This window comes from Passer domesticus, chromosome 15 (assembly GCF_036417665.1).
Source record: "Passer domesticus isolate bPasDom1 chromosome 15, bPasDom1.hap1, whole genome shotgun sequence".
NCBI lineage: Eukaryota > Metazoa > Chordata > Aves > Passeriformes > Passeridae > Passer > Passer domesticus.
In genome coordinates this window covers 5,757,469-5,781,938 of record NC_087488.1, presented here as the reverse complement: position 1 = coordinate 5,781,938, position 24,470 = coordinate 5,757,469, and the positions used below count along the sequence as shown (strand labels likewise).

The 24,470-nt window shown below is 43.6% G+C and overlaps 3 protein-coding genes across 5 annotated transcripts in view; 1 reads left to right on the top strand and 2 right to left on the bottom strand.

The window, feature by feature from the left end:
• Positions 1–297: 297 nt before the first annotated feature.
• PMM2 (phosphomannomutase 2) lies at positions 298–6,983 on the bottom strand. The gene is made up of 8 exons (XM_064390535.1): positions 6,881–6,983; positions 6,598–6,709; positions 5,679–5,755; positions 5,013–5,104; positions 4,238–4,337; positions 3,713–3,788; positions 2,455–2,570; positions 298–1,445 (listed from the first exon to the last, which is right to left on the bottom strand). The coding sequence occupies exons 1-8, from the start codon at positions 6,944–6,946 to the stop codon at positions 1,341–1,343; spliced, it is 744 nt and encodes a 247-aa protein (XP_064246605.1). The 5' UTR covers positions 6,947–6,983; the 3' UTR covers positions 298–1,340.
• On the top strand, positions 6,932–9,283 carry TMEM186 (transmembrane protein 186). Its single transcript, XM_064390534.1, has 2 exons — positions 6,932–7,020; positions 7,633–9,283. Exons 1-2 carry the CDS (start codon positions 7,012–7,014, stop codon positions 8,368–8,370), a joined length of 747 nt encoding a protein of 248 aa, XP_064246604.1. The 5' UTR covers positions 6,932–7,011; the 3' UTR covers positions 8,371–9,283.
• Positions 9,284–9,650: 367 nt separating this feature from the next.
• Positions 9,651–24,470, bottom strand: part of ABAT (4-aminobutyrate aminotransferase) — a 49,818-nt gene continuing 34,998 nt past the window's right edge. For all 3 annotated transcript variants that reach the window (XM_064390532.1, XM_064390533.1, XM_064390531.1), the window contains exons 6-16: positions 22,440–22,489; positions 19,642–19,722; positions 19,436–19,528; positions 19,000–19,062; positions 18,429–18,492; positions 17,659–17,807; positions 16,332–16,469; positions 15,027–15,194; positions 14,160–14,306; positions 13,046–13,157; positions 9,651–11,768 (exon numbers count right to left, since the gene is read on the bottom strand). In XM_064390532.1, the coding sequence (XP_064246602.1) occupies positions 11,647–11,768; positions 13,046–13,157; positions 14,160–14,306; positions 15,027–15,194; positions 16,332–16,469; positions 17,659–17,807; positions 18,429–18,492; positions 19,000–19,062; positions 19,436–19,528; positions 19,642–19,722; positions 22,440–22,489 (1,187 nt within the window). In that variant the 3' untranslated portion in view covers positions 9,651–11,646. The remainder of the gene's footprint in view (positions 11,769–13,045; positions 13,158–14,159; positions 14,307–15,026; positions 15,195–16,331; positions 16,470–17,658; positions 17,808–18,428; positions 18,493–18,999; positions 19,063–19,435; positions 19,529–19,641; positions 19,723–22,439; positions 22,490–24,470) is intronic.

Genomic DNA, 24,470 nt, shown 5'->3' with positions numbered 1-24,470 from the left:
CGTCAGAGGAGGCTCCCAGGACACAGCAGCCAGAAATGTTGTGCTTGGGGCTGAAAACAATGAAAGCAGCAGCTCTTCAATAGTCTGTCCTTAAAGAGCATTCCTACACTAGGGAAGGTCCTGGTCCCAGGGCAGCTCCCACTAGAACAGGAATTAGCTGGGGAACTGAGCTGGGAAATAAAACAGTTTTGGTGCAAGAGGTGCAGTGCACTCCCCCTCTGTTTTTGTAAGTATCCCATAAACCTGGAAAGATTCAAATTACTCATTTCTTTGTACAGACAGGCAGCGTGCAACAGGTCTGCTTCAAGTATTTTATTTTCCATAATGACAAATCAAAACAATATTTTTTCATGATAAAATCAGATTTTATTCTCCTTTACTAAATCAAACCGTTTATACTCAAGATTACTTTCCTAATGCCAGATGAGAAAAGTAATACTAACAGTTACACAGAGTGTCAGGCAGGGGCTTGAATTTTAATAGAAACATAATTTAGGTCATTTTTGTAGTATGACAAATCTCACCTACCCTTAATGCCTTAACCAGGAATCTCAGAAAATTATCGGAAAGAGACAGAAATGTATTTTACCAATGTGCTGAAGTTAATTTGTAAAAATTAATTAAAATATTTTTTTAGATTTGGTCTGCACAGAGTGTAGGTACCATGACCTGACTTATGCCTTGGCACCACATCCATCCTGAGGGAACTTTGGCACCAGCTGGTCCAGCATTCCCAGGGATGGCAGTCAGGGACTTCTGGTTCAGTGCCATCCTCCCAACCCCAGGAAGAAATAAACCTTTCCCTTTTACTCATCTTTCAGTTTTAGACAAGAAACTGTCTTACAATTCATGTTAATTCATATAGGTAAGGTAAGTATTTAAAAAAAAACCCCAACTGCATCTTTTAAAAAGCTGCCTTAACATAAAAAACTAGGGATTAAGCCTTGCAGGCCAATTTTGAGACCATGAATCAACTAGAGGCAGATTATGCCTCCCCTTCACTCCCTAAACTGTAATTAATTAGTTAAGGAAGTTTACAGGTATCTTAAAAACCAACCCAAAATTTAACCCAACCCAAACCCCACAATCAAGCAAAAAGAAAACAATTTATGTGATTGGAAACTGAGAGGATGGTGCTAAATGAGCTCTGCTAAATGAGCTCTGCTGTGTTCCCCCACTCAGCAAGGGGTCTTCAATTAAAACATTTCCCTTTAGTAATGACTGACCTGCAAAGCACCTGCTATTCATGACCAATTACAAAAACCAATACAGAATGAAGATGATGTTTCAAGTTATTTTGCTGTTCTAACTGTCCTGGAAGTGTGAATTCTGGAAGTCTTTTATTTAAAAAACAGCTCTTCACAGATTCTTCTTGTATCCTGTGGGGATGTGACACTGTAGCCTTCTGTTCTGGAGTCTGTGAAAATTTCATAGTCATTCCCTCCCTGGAAGCAGAAGAGGATTTAATTTTAGTTGACATAGAACACAGTCACAAAAAGGGACACATGAAAGGAAACAGGGGAAGAATGGACTTTTTCCAAGGGCCTGCAGTGATTAGGCTCAGTGAACAACAGCACTGCCCCTGTATGAGCACAGATGCCCAAAATCCATCCATAGCTTCACTCCCAAATTTCTGTTTGCCACACTGTTTCCACGGGGTCAGCATCAGCTCTCCATACTTCAACTCTCTGCAATGCTGCACTGCCACTTAGAGGGTTTAAAATGAACTGTCTGTGAGCTCTGTGCCAGAGGGACAGGTGATTACTTTTGCAGCTGATGTCAGGGGAAAAAAACTTTAATTTCAAGCTTGTCTTTTTCTTATAAAGCTTTATCTTTTAAAATTTATAAAGTCCTGTGGAATTTAAGAGTTTTATAACTGTGAGTTCTTATCAAACCAAGCCTTTCCTTATAAAACTTAGCCTGACACTGTCCTTTGGCCATATCCAGACAGCTTTAATTTCAAGCAAGTCCTTGTTCTTGCCAGTGCCCTCACAAGCTCTTGTCAGGTCTCTGTTCAGGATTTTTAAAAGCCTCTGAATTGCCCTGCAGAGCTCTGCCCCCTGATGAGGGACAAGGGACTCTGTTCAGTTCCCCAAAGTGGAGACAGAGTAGTGAGCAGAGGCACAGTGATAAATAAAAGAGGAAATAAATATGTTTAATAAACACCAATCTATACTGACCAAGCAGGACAATCAGTTTCACACAGCCATGTCACCTAGGTGTTTAACACAATTACAAAAGTTCAATTTTAAAACAACCTCTGTTAAAGCAAGAACCCTGTGTTCAATTCAGGAAAAAAGGAAAACCTCCCATCTGCAGCCAGGTAAACACAGACACATGTTCATACTCTGACTTCAGCTCTTGTCAGCATTAAGGTTACAAGGTTAGAACCTGCACTCCTTGAGGTTTAATTACAGCAGCTCTCAAATTAGTATATCAAACTAATGTACTCACTGGCATGGTCTTGTCTCCAAAGAAATAAATAGTCTTGTATCCATCCTTGGCAACAATGCCTAAGCAGTACCTTTTGTCCCAGCCATCTGGGAACACATCGATGCTTATCTGCCCTCCTAGGAGAGAGAGGAACCAAGACTTGTGTCATTTTAACAATGTATTTCTGAAGGGAGAGGAAGTGAAAAAAATACCTAAACTGGGTGAGATTTTAGACAGAGGGAGCTTTGCAGAAGACACAGAAATGTTGTGAGATACTGGAGTTAAGGCCTGCAAGTACAGAAAGTGTTTTATAGGGTATCAGTTATTAGAGATGTGATTCAGAGATTATTTATCCATTCATGCTCATCCGTGTCTGAGCATGTTCCCAAATACTCACTGCTATCCAAATGAACCTTTTACAAGAATTACATTTGACCTCTTTACTTGTAGAAAGGAAGGACACATGAACACAGCCACTGATATATTTACAGCCATAAAATTGTAGGCAAAAGATTTTCCAAGGCTTTCAGAGTAGGAAAAGGGAGAAATCAGCCCTTTCAGCACACCCTAACAGGACAAGAGCTGTTCCAGTTCTGAGCCCCTGGCCCTCACCAGTACTAAGAGCATGATTCCCAGCTGAAGCAGGTGTATTTACAACATAAATATCTCACAAAAGGTATTTACAACATAAAGGAGAGAGGAGAACTGCACTGCAGATCACTTCTGCCTTAGTGTTTCAGCACTAATGCCAACCATACTTTGCAATTCTGAAAAATAATAAAAGGCAGGAGTGTGGCAATGTATTAGGAGAGAAGGTAAAATAAAAATGCATCAAAAATTAATTTCCCTTTATGATAATTTTTTTTTCCTTAAGCTTGCATTGCTTTTGGATTCTTTCCTTCCTCCCACACAATGCAGGTACAGCGAAGAACCAAGGGCAACTGGAACAGCACTGAGGGAGTAGCTCTGATCAAAACTGATTCACAGAAACAACTCTGACTAATCTGAAGCATCTAATATGCTCCAAAATGAGCAGAATCAGTCACACAACTGACATTAAAAGACAATGAACTGATGACAAGAAACAAAGTTCTCTTTGTTGATGGATTTCAATAAAAATGTCCCAATAAAAGCCTGAGAGGAAAAAGAGGCTCAGTCTTGCCTGCAACCACCCCCAGAGAAACCTGTCACACAAATGACATGGGATGTCACAGCCATAAGAGAGTATGACTTCAATGAAATTTAAATTAATTGATGTTTTAAATGGCAAAAGTCTTACCTATTGAAAACGTGAGGCCTTTGCCTGCAAATTCTCTTTGTAGATCAGCTACAAATTTCTCTCTTATATGCTCCTTCTGTTAAGGAGAAAAACAACCCAAAACCCAACAACAGTTATATGCTGTAACTGTGCTGATTTACCAATGAAAAGATAACCCAAAAACACCTCTAAAAAAGAATGGTTTTATTGATTTGAATGGACCCAGGCTGGTTAAACTACACAGGACACTGAGAAAGTATGGTTTTACCTAAGAGAGGGTTTTTTAGACACCCCATTTATAGAAGCAGGATGTTCAGTAGTCTGGATATTGCATTAAAAACATGAGCCAAACCCAACTTTCTGCAAGTAATCCTTGCTATTCCAACCAAAAAATCCCTCACTGTCTACTTTCTGAGGTCTGAATGAGGACATTGCTTAAAAAAAATGAAAACAATTAAAATTTAAACAAAAATTGCACAAATTATAGAAGTTTTTAAAACTGCCTCCTCCAGGAGAGCTGGGTATTTTTCAGGAGCTGTAACTCACTTTATCAAGTTCATAGAACTCAAGTCGTTCTTCCTGGCTGCAGCTCCTTCCAATGGGCGACACATTTAACATCCCATTTCTGAACTCAATGAAAGTGCCTCTGCAAGGGAATTGATCAACAAGACAGAAAATAGATGAGAAAGCTGCTCAAAACACTAAATATCACACTAAATTTCCATTTAATTCTAAAGGCAGTGGGAATCAGCTGTCTCACTACATGCAGGTACCTCTGGCACCAGTAAGTCTTTTGGACTCGGAATCTGGCAACCTCATCATCATCCTCATCATCCTGAGTGGCTTTTCAATTTGGTTTGACATTTTTACCATTTGGTTTGACAAGTGTGCCTGGAGCATCCCATCAAGCTCAGAGCCTGACAGGCCAGGCTGTGAGTTTGGGGTGAAGCTGCAGAATTCCCAGCAATGGGGGCAGTGTCCTGCCCTGCCTCACGCAGCACATTTCACCTCACACATCACACAGAGCTGCTCTGGCTGCACTTCTCACCTCTGGAAAGCACTAAGATGCTGAAAATACTAACACAAACATGGCAGGGGAACACTCCTGCTTCAAAACTGAGTCTCCTTCCCTCCGACATCCAAGTGCAGAATCAGTATTTCAAGCCCTGTGCTCCAGCTGGGAAGCTGTCTTTGTATGCATGGACAGAGCTCTGTTTCACACACACAGTGCTGTTCCCTAAGCAGAAATTATCATTTTTTTGCTGAGCTTTATATCCCCCATGGAGAACAGGGCCACACTGGGATGTCTGTGTGCACATACCTCTTCTTTGGCAGTTTAATCTTTGCAATGTAACTCAGGCAGTAGTTGATGACATCTTGAAGGATGTCCTCCCCCAGGTGGCCCTGAATGCTCTAACAAAACAAACACCATTCAACCAAGGGTCCAGAATTTGAGATTCTAAAAGCAAGTCACATGGAAAACACAAACATTGGGTAATCAGGCATGGTTAATACCACAGAGAAACAAGCACGCCTTCAAGCAGTAACATCAGCTGATGCTCACATGGTACTAACTAAAGGCTCTCACTTTTCTTTTTGTTCACTTTGTAACACCAAATTGTTCTTTAATATGATTCCTAGTTGTACCTGCTTCAGAAGGAAACTGTACCACAGGCAGCAGCCCTAAACAAAAAGCTGCATTTAATGTCTGCTACAGCCAAGCATGAAGAAATGGAGCTTGTTCCTGCAGTAAACTGGAACCACTGGTCAAGGCAGCAAATTCAGCCAGGCTCTCCAAGTGTTTGCTCTCCATTATTTATGTTAAACATTACTTGCCAAATGAATGATCCATTAACAGGACTAACGTATGAAAGCAGCGGCAACTTTGGTCTTTGAAAGGGTGATTACAGAGGGCTACACTGTACAAATAAATCAAAATCTTGTTTAGAAAATTTCTGTTTCTCACTGTTGGAAGTTTCACACTTACCTGCTTGCTCAGGAATTTCCCATCTTTGTATGCTACCAGGCCATTTTCTGAGAACACATAGTCATATTTTTCAATCACTGCAAACAAGCAAAAAGACAGTAAGTCATCATTTCCCCTCAATGCTTAATGCAGAATTGTCTTAAATGTTAATTAGCTTAAAATACAGCAAACATTAGCTCCTAAAGCATGAAAGTTTCAGCAGCACAGCATCAAGCATAAGATTAATGCTAGTCCCTTTTCTCACTATGATTAACACACACCTCAAATCACATGAAGTCAATTGTTTGACTTACCTGTGGTTTTACTTAGAGGGATATAGCTTTTTGCATTAAATGTAAAGGAATGACCAAACAACTGGCACATGGCCTGGCTTGAGAGCAAGCCCAATACTGGCTTTTTAGGTTTGTTTCCTCAGTGTCACTGACCTTCAGCAGATGCCTGGGAGCTGTGACTCTCAGCACCACACAGGATGATATGGTTTACTGGAGACCACTTGGAACACAAACAAACTGAGCTGTGTGGGCACTGCAGGAGGCTACCAGTGGCATCAATTAAGTAAAGACCACTAAGAATAAAGGACTAAGGCAAGAGTGCATAGCTACAGCGAACACAACCAGGTCCTCAGGGCTGTGCTGGACAGCTGAGCAGCCCACACACGTGTGACACGTATGTCACACACACGGCAGGGTGAAAAGGGCCTCGCAAGGCTCTGCCACCAGGGCAGGATTGCACCATCGGTAACAACCTTTTAACTTGATATCGAGATACCTGCACAACGCAAACAGGCTGCGATTTCCGAATGCCGGGCAGCAGCCTGAGTGCAACACGGCCGGGAAGACGATTAAAAGCAGGGAGCACTAATAAAAGGGAAGGGGTCTGAGGGGGCTGGAGCCCCGCGCGCCCCTCAGGCGGCCCTTACCGTCCTCGCCCAGCTGCTCGCGGATCTTGGCCAGGTCCGAGCCGCCCACCACCCCCACCTTCAGCTTCTGCCGCAGCCGCTGCAGGAACGCCGCCATCTCCGCCGAGATTTTCTGGGGTCCGAAACAGAGCCGTCAGATTTGCCAGAGGCCAGCGCCTCCACCCCGCAACAAGCAGCCCAAGGGCGCAGCGCTAAATGAGTTAAGCGTGCCCAGGGAGCCCGCGGCACAGGGCTGCGCCACCCGCCCCGCTCCCCGCGGGCCCGCAGCCCGCCCCGCACTCGCCTGCCGCGGGGCCGTGAGGGTGCCATCCACGTCGAACAGGCAGAGCGCGGCGGGCGGCGGCGCCATGGCTGCGGCGGCGGGGCCGCCCCTCCCGGCGGGCCGCGCGCGGCGCGGGGCGGGGCGGGGCGGCCATGGCGGCGGTGAGGGCCGGCGCTGCCGGCGCGGGCTGCGAGCCCTTGTCCTCCTTCTGCCCTTTCCTCGTCCCTCGTCCTCCTTCTGCCCTTTCCTCGTCCCTCGTCCTCCTTCTGCTCTTTCCCCGCCTCCTTGCCTTTCCCTGTCGCCATCCCTTCGCTCGGTGTCGGGTCCTTGCACAGCCACGTGCCCGCGGAGCTTCCCTCCTGCCTTTGCTCCGCAGTTCTGCGCGTCCCGGCGTCTGCTCCCTGCTCCGGCCTGATCGTGCTCTCCTCCCCTTTGCTTAGTCCATTTTTCTGTTTCCCTGCCCTGCTGTTTAAGGGGTTGTTTAGCGGTTTCAGCAGCTTTGCTGGGATGTGGCTCACAGCGGGGGGCGGGGGTGTGCAGGGCGGTCACAGCTCTCTGACACCAGCCCTGTCAGCGAAGCTTTCCCTCTGTCTGCAGCCAGGGATGCGAGCACAAACACCAGTTTCTTACCAGAACACTGGTTTAAGGTTATAGTGGCTTTACTGTCGCTTCACTTGTGCTTTATCGTTTGTAGACACCCAAGGGACCGACTCTGAGCTCACTGGTCGGGTTTTAGAGACTCAGTGATGACCCGCGGCAATGTTGCCTTACAGGCTTGGCTCTGCACTGTCAGGACTGCAGCCTGCACAGCGGCAGCTTTCGGGAGATCTCTGCAGAAGGAGCTCTGCACAAGGTCGTGGAGAAGGGAAGCTGCTCGCCTGCCCTGGAATTTTGGTTCGTGGGAGTGTTTGCAGTCGCAAGCCCAGCGGGTTCATGGTGTCAGGAGTTACCTCAGGAGACCACGGGAGCTGTCTGTGTGTCTGTCCCACCTGGCCCCTGCTGCCGTGGTCCAGCAGAAGGCTGTGGACGGGAGGACAGAAGAGTTCAAACTGGTCTACAGGTTCCCAGGGATAAAATACTGCAGGGTCCTGTCGAGACTGAAGCTGCTGCAGACTGCCACCTCCGTGGTCATGGTGCCTCCCATCTGCTACCTCTACCTGCAGGGCCAGGTGTCCCAGAATATCCTCCTCTATACAACCGGCATCGCTGTCTTTGCTGGGGCAATGCTGTATGGCATGAGCTACTTCTTCAGAAGGATTATTGGATTCATCTACTTAAGTGAAACTGGACAAACTGTCAGAGTGGCCCACTTGACATTTTGGGGAAGACGTAATGATATTTACTGTCCCATAGAGACAGTGGTGACTTTGGATGAAGTTGGAGATAGCAAGGATGAGCTACTCCACCAGTTCAAGCGGTACAACAGTACAGATACTTTGTATTTTACAATTAAGTATGGCCAGATTGTAGACAGACAGAAATTTACTCAAATATTTGGAGAATTTGTGTGATACAGCAGCATTTCCAATGGCTTTCCATGTTCTTTGTGCTTATTTGTCCATGAGGTTTAAGTAGTTCACCAAACTACGCATCCCTGTCCTTTTCCTGTGTAAAGCCTGCTGTAAGTGCACCCAGTGTAGAGTCACAGTGGTAAGGCACAGCCACTGGATTAAAGGTCTTGCAGCTTGTGTGTGGTGTGAGGAGTGTCTGTTCCATGTGGGATTCAGTAATGTCACAGCATTCCAAGCCTGAACTGTTCTTGGAATGTGCTATAGGAGGCCAAATTACTGGGGCTGGCCCTGGCTGTTTGTTTCTGTTGGCCTCTTTGGTGGTTATGAAACATGAAAAATCTCTTGAAATGAAATACAGGAGCTGCCAGAGTATCCTCACTTCCAACTCAGTGTTTCTTTTAGCTAATTTCAGGTTTGGCTGGGAAGCCTCTGGAAATTAAAGCTGGTCTGGTACATCCATTGATGGTACTGCTGAACGTGAGAGAGGGACTTGATTAACATGTGTCAGTGCAGTTGAGGGAACTGGGAAGGTGTGTGGGCTGTCCTGGCCTCAGGAGGATCCTCCAGGATGGGAGTGGAACTGGGCAAAAGAGACACTGGCAGCTCAGCTGTTAAGTTAAAGGCTGGGACAATATTTCAGGAGTCTCTTACAGAAATTGCCATTCATCATTGGAATGGGAAAAGCAGCACCTGTCTCCTTGAAGGACTGTGGTCTTATTCCATGGTGCTGGTATGATTTCTCCTTTTCCAAAACCTTAGTAGAAATGAGGAATTTAAACCCAAAAAACAACCAAACATATCACCTATAACATATAATACATTTTTTGAATTGTCAGAAGCAAGATAAGTCCTTACACCCCTCCTAGTTCCAGCTTCATTTGAAACTGGCAAATAAACTGACTCTCACCAATAATCTGGAGTGTTCTTTCCTTATTTCTTCCTCATGTGAAGTGAAACCCGTTTCTTGGTGGATCAGCAAAGGATCAGTTAAGTAAATTGCCATTTAAGTGCACAGGGTAACCCTGAAATACTATTTCTCATGTTTAACTTTTCCTAATGGCGTTCTGCGAGTTTAAATTTTGGCTGACACTGTGTAGCACAGCAATATCAGAAGAAATGCAAATGTTCCTTGGTGTAAATATCATGGCAGCAAAATACAGTGGGCTGTACAGGTATACTGCATTTTTTGGAGGTTTATCTTCATCAAAATGTATTTTATAATGCACTAATGGTTCAGTTCAGGCATGTACCGTGTGTAAAATGAAAAGTCCTGGAGAAGCTCAATTATAAATATTTTATTTAAGAATATTGATTACACATGATTGATGTAATTTGTTATGAATCTGTGTACAGTTACTAGTTACACCATGAAGTGTACTTAAGTATTTATTGAAACATTTATTTGGCACTGTCTACAGTATGCTGTAAACAATATTAACTTTATATGCTTCAGCTGCAGTGCTTTCTATGTATTCTCTAACGATTTCATCAACATGTTGTACACAATTATACAGTTACTGAGTGTCAGTAAAAATTATAAAAACACCTAGAGTAGTCATAATAAAAGTGAAGATGTGTAAGACTTCAAATTACTGGACCTTTGCTTCTGTAAAAGTACAAGACTTGCTAGAGACATTCACTAAAACTACTGCACTGATATGTTGAACAAACTAATTCCCAAAATGCTGTCAAATCCAGTTCTTGGTTTGACTTTCCTTTTGCTGATAACACGCTTACGAGGACAGCGATGACAATGAAGTTTTGTTGAACACCAATTTTTACCAGTCCTTTCCCCAGATTTCTACAACCTCTGTTCAAAAACCTGCTCAGGTTCTGCCCAGCTGGCACCAGAATTCTGCTTTCTGCAGATGTTTACGGAAATCCCACTGGGTTTAAGCTGGCAGAAGTGACTGTGCTTGAGTTTCCCAATAGCAGTACTTTAAAATGGGAAAACCATGATTAACACTTCTCAAAGCAGGTAAGGAACCTTTTCACATTTTGGTAGCTGTATTAAACATGTAAATCTTTTAACTTCTCTGTTTCTTATTATGCACTTAAAAATGGTGGTCAGGTCCTGAAAGGGCAACTGTAAAAGTCCATTGTGGTCCCTGTTTTTTGGTGCACAACAAAAAGTTAAACCTAGTAAACAAAATCCAGATGCTCACCAAAAAAAAGAAAAAGAAAGGCACCAGATCTAGTTCAAGTCAGCCTTCAGCAAACAGTAAAGAGACATCCAAAACAATTCTCTGAAGAAAAACAAATTAATGAACTGTTGACACATTTTTTGATCCTGTGGCTTTCTAGAAGATCTCTGAAATATCGATGACTTAGAATATACTATTAGAACAAAAATAGAATTACTTTGCATTATAAATGTGCAGTCAGGAGTAGGCCTTCAATGCAGTGGCTCTAATACCAGATAATGGCATTACTGCTTTAGTTTTACAAAATACCTCAAGTATTCGTGTAGAAGTTATAGATAAATTAATGGCTATTGTGTGTTGTGGGCAAATGGTAAAATAATCTGGAATCATTCTAGACTGCTGGCAGAAGTGGAAGAATGTGCTTTGCATGGTTCTCTAAGCTTTGTCAGATTACATACTTCAGGGTAGAGTTTTCTCTGTACAAGTCTGCTTGTAAGAGAAGTCAAAAGTTTTAAAACCCATCCATGATGAGGACAGAAGGACAAGGGCTTCAGTGCCACTTGCAGCGCTGTAGGGGTGGCTGAGGGCACCAGTGCCCCGTGAAGCAGTGAGTGCAGGCTGGGCAGAGCTGCCCTGATGCAGTTGGTGTGGCAGATGCCTGTACTCGAGGGAATAAAGCTGGAAATTACTCTGTAAAATACTGTGCTTGGCAGTGGTGGAAAGCAGAGCTTTCCTTGGAACACTGGTTGGATCCCAGCTGCCATTGGAGAGCGGCACTCTGTGTGGCAGCCGTGTGGCTCTGAGTGGCCACGCTCGTTGCTGAGCTTCTGGATGCTCAGACAGTGCAGAGTCAGGGACGTGGCTGTAGGGAGGACTCTGCAGTTACCATGGCCCAGGCCAGAAGAGGGAGGTTCTAGGGGTGCACAGTGAGGGACAGCTGCATGTACCTGCTGGTGACCAGTGCCAATGCTCCGCCTGGGGCGCGTGTGCATGGAGCAGCTTGCCTTGGGCAGGATTACAGACAGAACACAAACCTCAGTTTATGACTTTACACTTATCTTGTAAGTAGAGAAGACATGAATTAATGCAAACTAATTTCATAATCAGCTGTTCAGTGCAAGGGAACTGCTTTTTACTTGAAGTTTGCTAAGATGTCACTGAAAATGTTCAGGAAGAGGTGTGCGTGGTGGTCCTTGAAGATCAGCGTGGGACGAAAACGGATGGATCTGTCTCCACAGCCTCCCAGGACAACACCTGAAATGAGAACAGAATAGGTCCTCTAGTCATTTCCATCTTTGCCAAATATCCAGAAAAATTCAGGTCTCTGAATGGGGATACCCTCACTGTGGAAGGCCAACAGAAGCTCCCCAAATCCTGCTAGCCACACCATGATCCAGACATTGTGGTGTGAATGGCCTCAAGCTTCACTGCAGCTTAGAAGAGCACTGTGGATGCCTGGAGCTGTTCTATAAAACACTTGGAGTATTGGGACTCATCCTGACAGCAATGGAAAGAATCCATCCAGCACAGAGCTCAAAATGCATCTGAGATTTCAGAGCTGCAGTACTCTCCTGGTCAAGTGTCCTGGTGCCACAAGACACAGGAAGTTTCTTTGCATTGGTTTTTAAACTGATTTGTTTTTAATAACAAGAAGTTAAAATGTCTCAGTGCCTGCAAAACTCTCCCTGCAGTGCTTTAAATGCACTTTTTAGGCCAAAATAAATTTTTAGAAATGTTTGAATGGGAACCCATATTACTAAGCTGAGCTTACCCACCTCAAAGCAGAACCTTGGTTCTGCCTGAACTGAACCATGGAACAAACCACTTGCCTTCTTTCCCTGCTGGCTTAGTTTCCAAGAACAAAAAATAGTGTCTTTTACACTATAAAAGTTTGGTTTCACCACAGTTTACATGCACCCTGCCTGCTTCTTTCAAGAGATAGGAGTAACAGCAAAAACAGACAGCAGCAAACACAGGACCCACACAGTTAAATTCAAAGAGAATGTTAGGTGTGGATCCCAAGGTTCCCCTCTGGATATCTGGGCCTGTCTGCAGCTGTGAACAGTTCTGTGGGAAAAGAGGCATGTCACTGTAGATCTGTGCCCATTTTAGGCACTTTTATTTAATCATTAGGTATTCCTAGGTATAGGAATTATGTATTTATAAAACTCATCGTTCTTCTCTCTATGTTTTCCTGAGTGACATTGACTTTCTTCTAACTTTCCTGTTTCTAGAAGTAAGCCATGTCCATGGGCACCTAAAGTCACTGAACCTGATGTCACAAAAACTCATCCCCTACACAGATCTCTTCCCGTAACCTCAGACCTGCTGGTAAATGTACACACCGTGCAACAGACTGCTCTGAGGTCTCTGACAACATTTTCAGAAAAGTCTAAATCCAACCTTGTCATTTCACTACTGTCCTCTAATACTCAAATACTCATGCATGATATGAAAAGGAAACTGTGAAGCATTACCTTCCCATGTGAATGCTACACGTGAAGCTCATCCACACACACAAAGTTTCTTACCTTTGTTTCTGGCTATTGTAATTAACTTGTTTCTAGTTGCATCATTTGGAGTGTCAAACGAACAGAATGTTCCTCTTCCTCTCACTCTGCTGATGAGATGGGGGTAACGAGCCTGCAGAGAGAGGAGAGACAAGCACATGGCAGGTGCTGCAACAGAGGGCACCTGGTGGCAAGGCTGGCTCTGCCAGGTGGGCACCCTGCTGCCTCCTCGCTCCGCTGGAGCGCAGCGAGGCTCACACCGTGCTCTGCTCAGCCTGCAGAGCCCCTCACACAGCAGGGAGGGACAACGAGTCTGACCCATGAGCTGGGTCAAGCAAAATATTCTTTGGAACGAGCATAACACACCTTATTTGTATCTACAGTGGACTCCAGGAAAACCTGAGCACAAATCTGCACTGGGGCTGGAAACCAGCTCATTCTTCCCCTGCACTGAGACACTTGCCAGTAGTATCTGCATCACTTATTCTCAATCACAGTCTCCATCTTTTGGATAGGACTAGTTGTATTCTGGCCCTCCAAAGTATGAGAATATAGTATTCTCTGTTCTCCTGCCTGCTATGTCTTAAAGGTGTGGAGAGAGCAGAGACTGTGTCTGGGATTATTCTATACAAAATGCCTTTGGGAGGTGAGCACCTCAAGCCTATCTTTAAATGCCTGTCTGTAGAGCTCCACAGTAGAAGCTGTAAGGAATTTCCCTTAAACAAAGGAGGGAAAGATACAATTTTCTTATTTCAACAGCCCATCAGAATTGGAACAAAATATGCAAGGACCTTCCTTTGAAAAGAACTTTAGGATAAGGAAATACCAATGGGTTATAGTAACAAAATCTTCTAGCAAAGTAATTTAATTAGCTGCAGTATGTATCTTGAGATATTTTGGGGATCACCCTTTATATTGGATAAAGCTATATAAATCCAGCATTTTTAAGTCAGTAAAAGAAAGTTTACTTCAATATTTCCAAATGGGACACAGTTATTCAGGCCTGTGTTGACATCACTATAATGGTCTAGACCCCAGTTCTATCTCCTCAGCCCAAGTGTTTAAACTGGATCAGGTCAGATCCTGCTTCAGCACCAGTTTCTCCTTCTTATCCACAATCCTTCCAGATGTTTACCTGCAAATCCAGCAGCCCAGTCAGCAGTGCTTTCCCAGCATGGGTGGCATTGTTTAGAAGGTCTTCTGTTTTAATAACCTTGATGACTTCAGCAAGCATAAGGTTCTTGGATGGATCTCCAAGCCAGGTGTTAAAAATCCGGTAGGGCTTGGGAAAGAGTGGAAAAAGAGTTGTGGAACATGTTAACAGGCAAATCACTATAAATTAAGAAAAGCAAAGGATCACATTGGCAGTGCAGATGCGGTGTATGAAAAGGCATGCACTAATCTCACCAACCACCCTTATTTATGTTGTAAAGCAAAATCCCATTGCTGAGCTGAAACACAGGGTGATCACTTCATGCTTCTCATTTAGTGCACTCTGCCTTGCTACTCTGGTGTCTCATTGAAACACAGCTAGAGATGACAGGAAATCAGCATCATCTATACAGGCTTTACATCAAGCTTTATGCTCTTCCCCTTAATATGACTTTTCATTTATTACATCTAAAATGTCATTAGTGCAAAGAAGAAATTTTGCTGACAGAATCTGTAATGCTGACATACAAGCTCTGAAATTCCCAAGTTGCCCTACAGGAGAAGGTGTCAGTTTGTGGCTGGCTTTTGTACTGAAGGTTTATTCCATTAGGCTTGACCCAGTTCCCCTCTCCCCCCCACCAGCTTTATGACCTTGGTGACTGACAACAACTGAAAAGTGAATAGGTGATGACAACTGTTGTGTGGGCACACAGCAAGTTTCTGTAAAACAGCAGCCCCATCCAGCTGAACCTGCACTGCTGGAGGAAACTTTGTCCCTTCCTTGGATGTCACAGTCACTCCTCAGGGGTCACCAACCAGCACAGAGTCCAAGTTTCATTAAAAATCTTACCGCGTTTGGCCTGAACTCCTCTTTGTGGAAAAATCCTCCTGTCATCATCTTCTTACTGAATGTTACCACATCAGCTGGGTCATCCAGGCCCCAGTGCTCGTGTGCCCAGAACTTTCCTGTGCAGCCACCTCCTGTCTGCACCTCGTCCACCAGGAAAGCACAGCCATGCTGCAGAGACACGTGAGGAGCAGGGAGTGTGAGCCCTCCTTCCCAAAGCAGAAACACCTCCCTTAGTGAGCACATCAACACAAGCCATCAACCCCTCCTTCCTCTCCCTTCACTCCCCTCCTCAACCCCTCCACCAATGCCACTCATGTGTCAGATTTCATAATTGAAATTTCAGCTCTTTCTTCAGGAAGGCACCAGAAACTTGTTTTCTACCCATATTTATCAAGAACATGTTTTTATATAGTCTTGAGCATTTCTAGAGGATACCTGAAAACATCTGGGAGGAGCAGAGGTGACATTTTCAAAGCCCCTGAGGGAAGCAGAGTGTCATTTCTAGGGGCTTTGTTTGTTAGAAATACAAAGTCTCTGCCCCCAGTCAGAGTTGGGCATTCTGTGGCACACAGGTAGTACCAGGAGCATGAACTGGTCATTTTAGGGGGCATGAAAAGCTGCCTTTTCAGACAACTCTGCTGGAAGAGCTACTTGTGAGCTGGCAATATGGGGTTTTTATGTGAAGGACTATTTTGTCCAAATTTTGTGATAGGGAGAGCAAGGTATGTCATAATTCTGTATTTAAAAGCAATGGGTAAGTACTTTTGGCAGCATCTCTTCAGCACATAGATATTTTGAGGGTGAAAAAAAGCATGGAGTAAATATTACTGAGGGTCATAGCTTCTAAATAGGTAACTTTACATTCCAAATATCAAGACATCTGTCCTTTTAATTGCTTTATTGGAACATCAGCACTGTGGCTGGACTCAAGCTGTGTTTCAGTATTTTTTTTTCAATTAAAAACATGTCATTAAACATTTATACTTTTCACAACCCGCTTCTTCAGAAGCAGAACCTCCTCAATGAACAAGCATGATCATTTAAAGAACACACCTGCAGAATTCACAGCTAATGAATCAGAGTAATTTCTCTCTAACTTTAAAAATAGAAGATTATTTATTTAGTGTGAATCAAATGGAAGAGAGCAGGGATTGCTGCTATGTGTACATACCTACCCTGACTGCTGCTAAGGAGGCCTGTGAAACCCTCCAAGAGCCTGGGGCAGGGCAAAGCCTCTGGAGACACCCACAGTGTGTGGGTGCACATTTTAGCTAGCCCTGAGTGCCCAGAGAAATGTTTTCTTACCTTTCTGGCAATATCTCGCAGCTTTCTGAAGAAGTCATCTGAAGCATGATTGTCCCCACCCTCTGACTGTATTGGTTCCACAATGATTCCAGCCACAATCTTCTTCTTTTTCCTGTACTTTACAATCAGGTCTTCCACCTGCAAATCAAACACTTACGGTACATCCTCCTTCCAGAACATTTGTACATTTCCTCCCAGCTATATGAAATCTCATCAGAACTTCAACTTTGCACGGACATTCCTGGCTATAAAGGTATCAGGAGGCACAAAAGAATAACAAGTAGTTCCTCCAGCATTTACCACTGCCTTCTTGCTCCTGAACAGGTTTAAACCATGTCCTAATTACACTGTAACTAGCTGCACACTTATTTACAGTGTTGTGAAAGCTCTAGCCAGGTTCAGCTGGCCGTGTTCTGTGCACCACTGCAGCTCACTGGGCCACTGCTGTCATTCCACCTCAGTGATATGGAAGGAGATAGATTTTGTGTCAGAAACCAAAACTCTGCTAATGCATTAGAAAAGGTAATCTGGAAAATTCACTTTTTCCAGTCACCCACTTCAGATATATTAAAATTAATCAGATGAAATAGTGCAAAAAACCTGTTGTAAGGGGCTGACAGATAATTCTCAACCTCCTGGTGCCAGCTGCTGCAATTAACGCTGTGTTTGTGCTTGAAATCCCTCTCACAGCCCTCAGGGCCATGGCCCCTGCAGGCTGTGCAAAGCAGTGGTTTCCAAAGGGGGGCAGTAAGCCCAGCACAGACTTGCTAAGAAAATATTTGGCTTTTTTGGCTTATTTGTTTCTAAAATAACAGCATTCAGCATTCCACTTCTCCCACCAAAGCCACCCTGGGGCAGCCCAGGGAGTTCACTTGCTGTGCTGTGCTCTCTGAAGTGAGGCAGGTTTGGCCAAGTGGACTGCAGGTCCATCTCTGCACAATCAGAGCTTTACACCAGAAGCTGCCATGGAGAAGCTGGAAAGGCTGAAATACTCTTAGAGGTCATCTCTGCAGAGAGGGTTATCCACAGTCACCCACACTGTGCTCTCTCTCAGCCCATGGCCCTTTGGCAAGAGCTGGCAGGTGAGTTCACTGTGATACAACCAAGTTCTGAGGGTGAAATTTCACTTTGGTGTCACTCATGCAGCCCTGAATTCCCAGGGAGCTGGCAGGGAGAAAGGTCTGACTGTAAACAACACTGAATGCTGCTCCAATCACAGGCTGTTCCAATCCCTGAAAACATTCTTTTAGTGAAAAGCACTAATCCTACCAACACTATTCATTATTTCAAATCAAAAACAACAGAAAGCTGCCAGGGAATTTTTTACCTCCTCTAAACAACGGGCTTCTTCCTGTTGATTTTCTTTCACAAAGTCTTCCAGGGGATACTTTAGCCTTGGAAATGGAGCAATAGGCCAGTCCAGTGAGGGAATGTCCAGTTTGTGAATTGCTTTAGAGTGAGTTGTAGCTAAGCAACCTAAGCCCAGAGAGGGAAAAATTAAAATAATACCCATCTAGGATCAATACAAGAAAAAAAGTCACCAAGAGGTGAAAAATGGCCTGACTGTAGAATTCTCTTAACTGCTCTGTGTTTTTACTGTCTTCTGAAATACTGGGTAATTGGATTTAGTCAGGCCTAAATGGATTGCTCTAGATCTTAAGCATCAGATTCCACACGCTCTGCTCCAGAAGAGCAGGAGAACCTCTGTCAGTCTGAACAGGTTGCTCAGACAAGGTGGGTTTCATCCCTCCAAAGACACATAGCTCAAAGCTACAGCACTCTCAGGTAACATGCTTAAAACAGGGACTGAGCTGATATAAACCAGTAAAAGTGAGTGACAGCATGTTTGTGGTTATTTTACCCCAGGAGTTATGATTTTCATGAGTACAGACAGGAAACTGCAGATTCAGAATGAAGATAAGAGTCTGTCTGAGAAGAATTTTTCAAAAACCATATAATCAATTCCTACTGTCACACAACCACTCCAGTGCTGGTGGGGCTCCCAAGGCAAACCTTAATGAACCTACAGCTTCTCCACTGGTACTGTGTATGTAAGGACAAGCACACTGAGCTGAGGGGGCACAAGGGACAGCTTACCCAGGGTCCTGCCGTGGAAGCCACCCATGAAGGAGAGCATGGCGTAGTCAGGGCAGCCAGGGGGCTGCAAGCAGAGCACACAGTGGGGTCAGAAAACATCCCCCCCACTGCCCCCTGAGCTCCTCTTCCATCAGGCACCACCAGTTGTTACAGCCTCCCCTTCAGCAAGTACACAGGTCACCCCAGCCCTCCCCCAGCTCCCAGAGTTACCATGGATGAACCCTTGGTGTGGCTGTTGTGGCCTGACATCACTGCACAGAGAGCTCAGGCAGGGCTGAGCCCTCAGCACAGTCCCCCCTTTGTGCATAAGTTAGGAGCACACGTTTATGGGGTGGCTGGGGCTGTGGGGGCTCAGTGAGCACAGGCTGGGGCTCCCCAGTGCTGCACCCCCTGCATTCCTGATGACTCCCTCATCTTTGTGGGGAGCAGTCTCTATTTCACCATTTCCTAAATGTACAAAGCTCAGATTCCACTTCACATGTAGCAAACCAAACTTATCCTCCCAATCTTCCCTTCCAAGCCCAAACCATTGGTAGGTACATCTGCAGGTGTGGTAAAGAACAAATGTTACCTGGTTAATCATGCAAGATTCCAGTTCTTCTTTTGTGACATTATTATGGCCCCTCTCCTTGTTCTGCAAAAAACCCAAACAACCCAACATAAGTGTCCCTGTAGTTGTAACCAATGTATTTATGGCTGAACCACAAACCAGGAATTCTGGTATTCAGGACTGGAGTCAAGGAATACCCTATCTGTGGCTTTCACATGCTGACTACAATCTGCATTTTCTTTATTTCCTTTACAACTTCTAAAGTTGTGTCAATATAAAATAAAAGCTTAGACAAAGAGGTTTCAATAAAGATTTTATACTAGATTTTAGAATATAAACAATACCATGAGCAACACAACCTCCAAGCCTCACTTTGTTTTGCAATAACAATTCTGATTATGAGTAAGTACTCATTTCTACCTCTAAACCTACAAAAATACCTTAATGTTTTACTTACTCTGTACCACATGAATATTGCTTTAAAGGCATTCTCATTAGAGCAGGATCCACAAGACATGGTCACCACCTGTGACAAACCCTTAGGAGCCACCTGTCAGCAAAGACAGAAAATTACTCTTGACAAATTGAACACAAGTACAGTGCAAAATGATAATAACAGTAGTGATAATAATAGTGATCAGTCCACAGGTATCTCAAACTTACTGATAGCAAAGACTCCTCCAGTTTTTCTGTAAAGTTCTCTGGAGGTAAAATCCCTAGGGCAGGTCTGTTGATAAAAGTACTCTAAAAAGACAAAGGAAGAGGAATTGTTAGGTCTTACTATCATATGGAAAATGTGTTGATCAAAGCAGTTCCATTTTATTCTAATTATAAATACCAGGCAGAAATCTATATCATGGCACAAGTGGTTTGAAGGTAGAGATTGCTATTCCTGCCTTAGCATAGGTTGTTCTGTCTAATCCTTACTACTTTATTCTTGCAGGACACCTTAGGAAAGATGCATGCTAACTCACATTGACATTTCCTCTTCAATGTTGCCATTTTAGCTGCTCAATCTCAATTTTCCTTACACACAGGAAATATGTTTTAAAATCTTTATGACTTGCTTTCAGTTTGAGAAGCTAAATTCAGTTAGGATAGCAGCATTTTCATCCTTAGTGAGCTTCAAGACAGACCATTTTGGATCACTGGAAGGTGCAGCTAGGCTCTTCAGTGGAAGATGAGAAGTCATGGGCATGGATCAAAGCATGACAAGTACTGATTTGGGTTCAGGGAAAAGGTTTTGCAGGAAGAGAACAGTGAAGCAGTGAAACAGGCTGGTTTTTTGGAGGTCTTCAAGGTCCCAGATAAAACCCTGAGCACCCTGGTGTTATCTCACAGCCACCCATCGTGGAGCAGGACGTTGGCCAGGACACCACCTGAGGTCACTTCCAGTGTCAGTGGGGCTGTGAACTGGCCACATCAGGATTCCCACCTTTGGGAAAGGTCATTTTGGTGTCAGGGAACAGCAGCCTGCAGCCCACACAGGGGTTTCTAAGGAGCAGCTCTGGAAAAAGCCCCTCAGCCTCCCTGGTGCACTAATGCAGATGAATGTCACATTTATGCAATTAATTTAAATTGTGTCATGGATTAAAATTGATTCATTGCTGCTCTTGGTCTTTGTGGGTAATCTTATTTGATTCATACTGTGCTACTCTTTATTTTAAATTAAATTTTCTCAGAGAAGGACAAGCTCAACAAATTTGCCAACTGCCAAGCAGCTTTATTTGCCCTTTTCTTTTGTTTGTTGCTTTTCTTGTTGAACAAGTAATGGCTGAAATTAAAGGCTGAGCTTTGATAAGTTAAGTCTCAATGGGTCTCCAGAGGGGACACACAGCCTCCCCCCAAACACTCATATTTTCAGTGCAGCTCAAGCTTGCACATTTATCAGCATCCTTCAGTCCTCCTCAAGACAAATATTCATTCCAGGAGGTGTGAGGCACAGCAAGGGCTGTAAGTGGTCACACTGCACCTGTAAGGACAGTCCATCAGGATTCCTAGGGAAAACCAAGTATCACACAAGACAGAACACTGGATTTGCTAGGACTTTGTAGATTGTTTAAGTGTCTCGCTTCCAAAACACTGTTACAACAGACTCAAGCTTAAAAGAAAAGCTAAGCAAGGATGCTAATGACAGGTTAACACAAAGTGTTTGTTTAGTAGCTATGAGAAATCACACTTGACTTTTTATCTCAGTTCAGAAGTAAATTTTCATATCACGTTCAAAAGAGAAGAGCACAAATTTGTGGTGAATTTGATTATGGGTTGTCACAGGCAATTGACAACATTTGCCATTAAGCAGAAAAGAGTATTTTTCTTTTGTAGTTAATGAGATACCCAGAACTGAGAAAAATAGAACATTGCCATCAAGCTGCTGTGGACTCAAATAAACAGATGCACATTTATAGCTGGTAGAGAGGGTATGTGGAGCATTACACACATTACAGGAAAACACCAACCCCTTTGCCAACACTAATGGAAGTTGTGCCACTCGTTGGGACTTTGGAAGAGTTCCTTCACTGCAGGCTCCCAGGAGTGTCACCTGCCCTTCCCCAGTGGGCAAATCAGCAACTGCCACCAGCAACTGGGCTTTTTGGTTTTTTAACTGGTTTGGGGATTTTTGTTTGTTCATTTTTTAAACCAGGCTTCGCTTACTGCTGCATTATAGTGAAGATATTATTCTCAGAAATCAACCTTATGAGTTAATATAAGTATTCATAAATATTGGTCTTTACAAAATATTCAGATCTGCCTTTGATAACTCCAGCATTTCTAGTCTTGTTTTTTGAGGTTTTTTTGGGGTTTTTTTTGGTTGGCTGGTTGGTTGGTTGATTTTTTTTTTTTGTGGGTTGGTTTTTTCGTTTGTTTGGATTTTTTTGTTTTCTTTTTTAACAACTTGAGGTATTTTAGTCCTGGGAAAGGCAGAATTTCTCACCTGAAGACATGAGTACTCCATAAAGGAAATCAGCTCAGGGAACTCAAATGTCTGCATTTCTTTGCCCTGCTGGAGTGCACTTAGGAGATGGGAATCAGCCATTATCCCCAACTTCAAAAAACCCCCTAAACTTCCCACAGCATTCCAGATGTAGGGAACCATGTCCAAGATATTATATTATCTCTCAAGGTTTTGGACTTGCTTTCAGGCTCAAAAAATCTTCAGAAAACAATATTAAAAATATTAATTTGAGAGAGTAAGTTTAAACTAGGATTTAAATGTGGCTGCAACTATATCAGGCGCTTGCAACACCCAAATGTTTACTTTTTGTAAAACTTCCCAGAGGTTTTGGTGTTTTCTTAAACACTACAAAGCTCTTTTCATCTAGTGAGAAGTAAAGCAAGCAGATCCTATCATAAATTAAATTGAATCATTAGCGTTCCCTATCAGTCTGAGGGAAAAAGAGAAAGCCCACAACAAGGAGAGAGAGAACTCCTTCACGTCCTTCATGTTCTAATTCACTTACCAGGTTCTGTGGCTGCTGTAAAAGCTTTATCAGAGAGGGATGGCTGTAACCTAATTAAAAAGAACAAAGAGAGAAAGCAGTTCTTTTTATCTGGTTTCAATGAAGTAATGTAAAGCATAATCTAGAGAATAACCATAACTTCATGTTGACTGTTTATGTGTAACTTGTATATTTTTAACTACTAATAATGGGACTTCTTTTGAAGTAGGAGAAACCTCTGGGCTCTTTGTCCCTCAGCAGCCTGTCTGGGTGCAGGGCACAGCACAGCACTGCTGTTGGGAGCTGTGGCACACCCATTTCCTTACTTTGACAGAGTTTTGCTTGGAAAAAGATGCAACAGTTTATTCTTCTTACCAAGAAACTAAGATAGCTTCAGTTTGAACACATTGGAGGTGCTTAATTTATACCCATTGATAGTCTAAAGGATAACTTGCTTGCTTACAGGCAAAACCAATTTATCTGGTGTTAAGAAAAATAATCTTCAAAGGAGGCCAGAAATTTCATTTTAAGCCTGATCTCTAATGTATGAAATACCAACGCCAGAGATTAACATCATCTTTTAAATTTCCTTGTAGAAACAGTTGGAAACCTCATCTTCCCTACTGCTCAAGAAGTCAGACAATGGTAATTTTGTTACAAAAGCTTATTGTGCTTCTGAATCCCCATTCCAGTGGAATGACAACAGCCCTGATTATCCTGTTTGAGCAATGGAGCATTAGGAGACTATGTTAACAAAACAATTATAAATTCAATTTTGAATACTTTAGCTGAAAACAAAAGAATATCCATATTGTTTTATCAGCATGTCATGATGATAAATCTGTTAAAATTATTATGAAGATAATAATAGAGGCTATTTGGGACACAGAACAACTAAATCTGCATGGCATCTGCTGTGATGGGAAGAGCTGTTCAGCTAGAGGGAATGACACATTGAGAGCTGTGTCCTTGAGAACTGCACCTGTGGCTGCCACTGAGAGCCCCTTTGAGAGTAAATCAAGTGATTTTACTTTAGAAATCTCCAAAGCACAGCTACTACTGTTCAGGAAGCTCAAGGATCAGCTCTGGTGCTGCCTGTAAGAACTGGCAATCCTGCTGCTGGTGTTCCCACACGTGCCATTGTATCAGAGATACCATTCTCCTGCATAACACAAACCTCTGCCACCCCTGATTTACCCTTTTGCACCCACACAGAATTTCTCTCTCGTTCTCGTCACTTCAGGCCAAAGGGTCTGGTCTTCTCCTAGCACTCCCTCATCCTTGTGCCTCCTCAGAGGGGCCCCAGTGAAGGAGGAGAGTGTTGTATTTGCAGGGCACCCCGTGGCAGGGAGGAATGATGCATCTGACTCCATGTTCTCAGAAGGCTAATTTATTACTTTATGATACTGTATTATATTAAAGAATACTATACTAAACTATACTAAAGAATACAGAAAAGATATTTACAGAATGCTAAAAAGATAATAATGAAAACTCATAACTCTCTCCAGAGTCTGCACACAGCTTGGCACCAATCGGCCAATGAGTGAAAACAACTCCCAGCAGAACCCAATGAAACAATCACCTGTGGGTAAACAGTCTCCAAACACATTCCACATGAGCAAAACAGAGGAGAAGCAAATGAGATAAGAATTGTTTTCCTTTTCTCTGAGGCTTCTCAGCTTCCCAGGAGAAAAATCTTGGGCAAATGGATTTTTGAAGAGAATGTGAATGCTACAGGAGAGGATCCTGAAAGCCCAGCTGCTGTGACAGGTCGGGCTGTGTGACAGGAGCTGAGCTGGCATGTGGGTTCACAGGCAGGAACTAACACCAGGAAGAAGTAAATGCTTGAATAACCATTATATAACTGTGGTAGACAAGTCAAACAGCTCCAGGCTGGCATGGCAAACAGGCACTAACTCATTTCGGTGCCGTGACCAGCACAAGGGTTTGCAGTGTTACAAATCTGCTCCCAGAGCTGGCTCTGAGGAAGGGCACCTGCTCCATCTCTCTCGCTGGGTGTCTGGATCAGCGTGACAGGAACGTACATGT

Excerpts from the sequence above, each read along its gene's own strand:
- PMM2 (XM_064390535.1), bottom strand. The coding sequence starts at position 6,946 with ATGGCGCCGCCGCCCGCCGCGCTCTGCCTGTTCGACGTGGATGGCACC. Across the intron at positions 4,338-5,012 it reads ATTAAACTGCCAAAGAAGAG|AGGCACTTTCATTGAGTTCA; the intron begins GTATGTGCACAC and ends ATTCCCTTGCAG. Across the intron at positions 3,789-4,237 it reads AGTTCTATGAACTTGATAAA|AAGGAGCATATAAGAGAGAA; the intron begins GTGAGTTACAGC and ends TCTCCTTAACAG.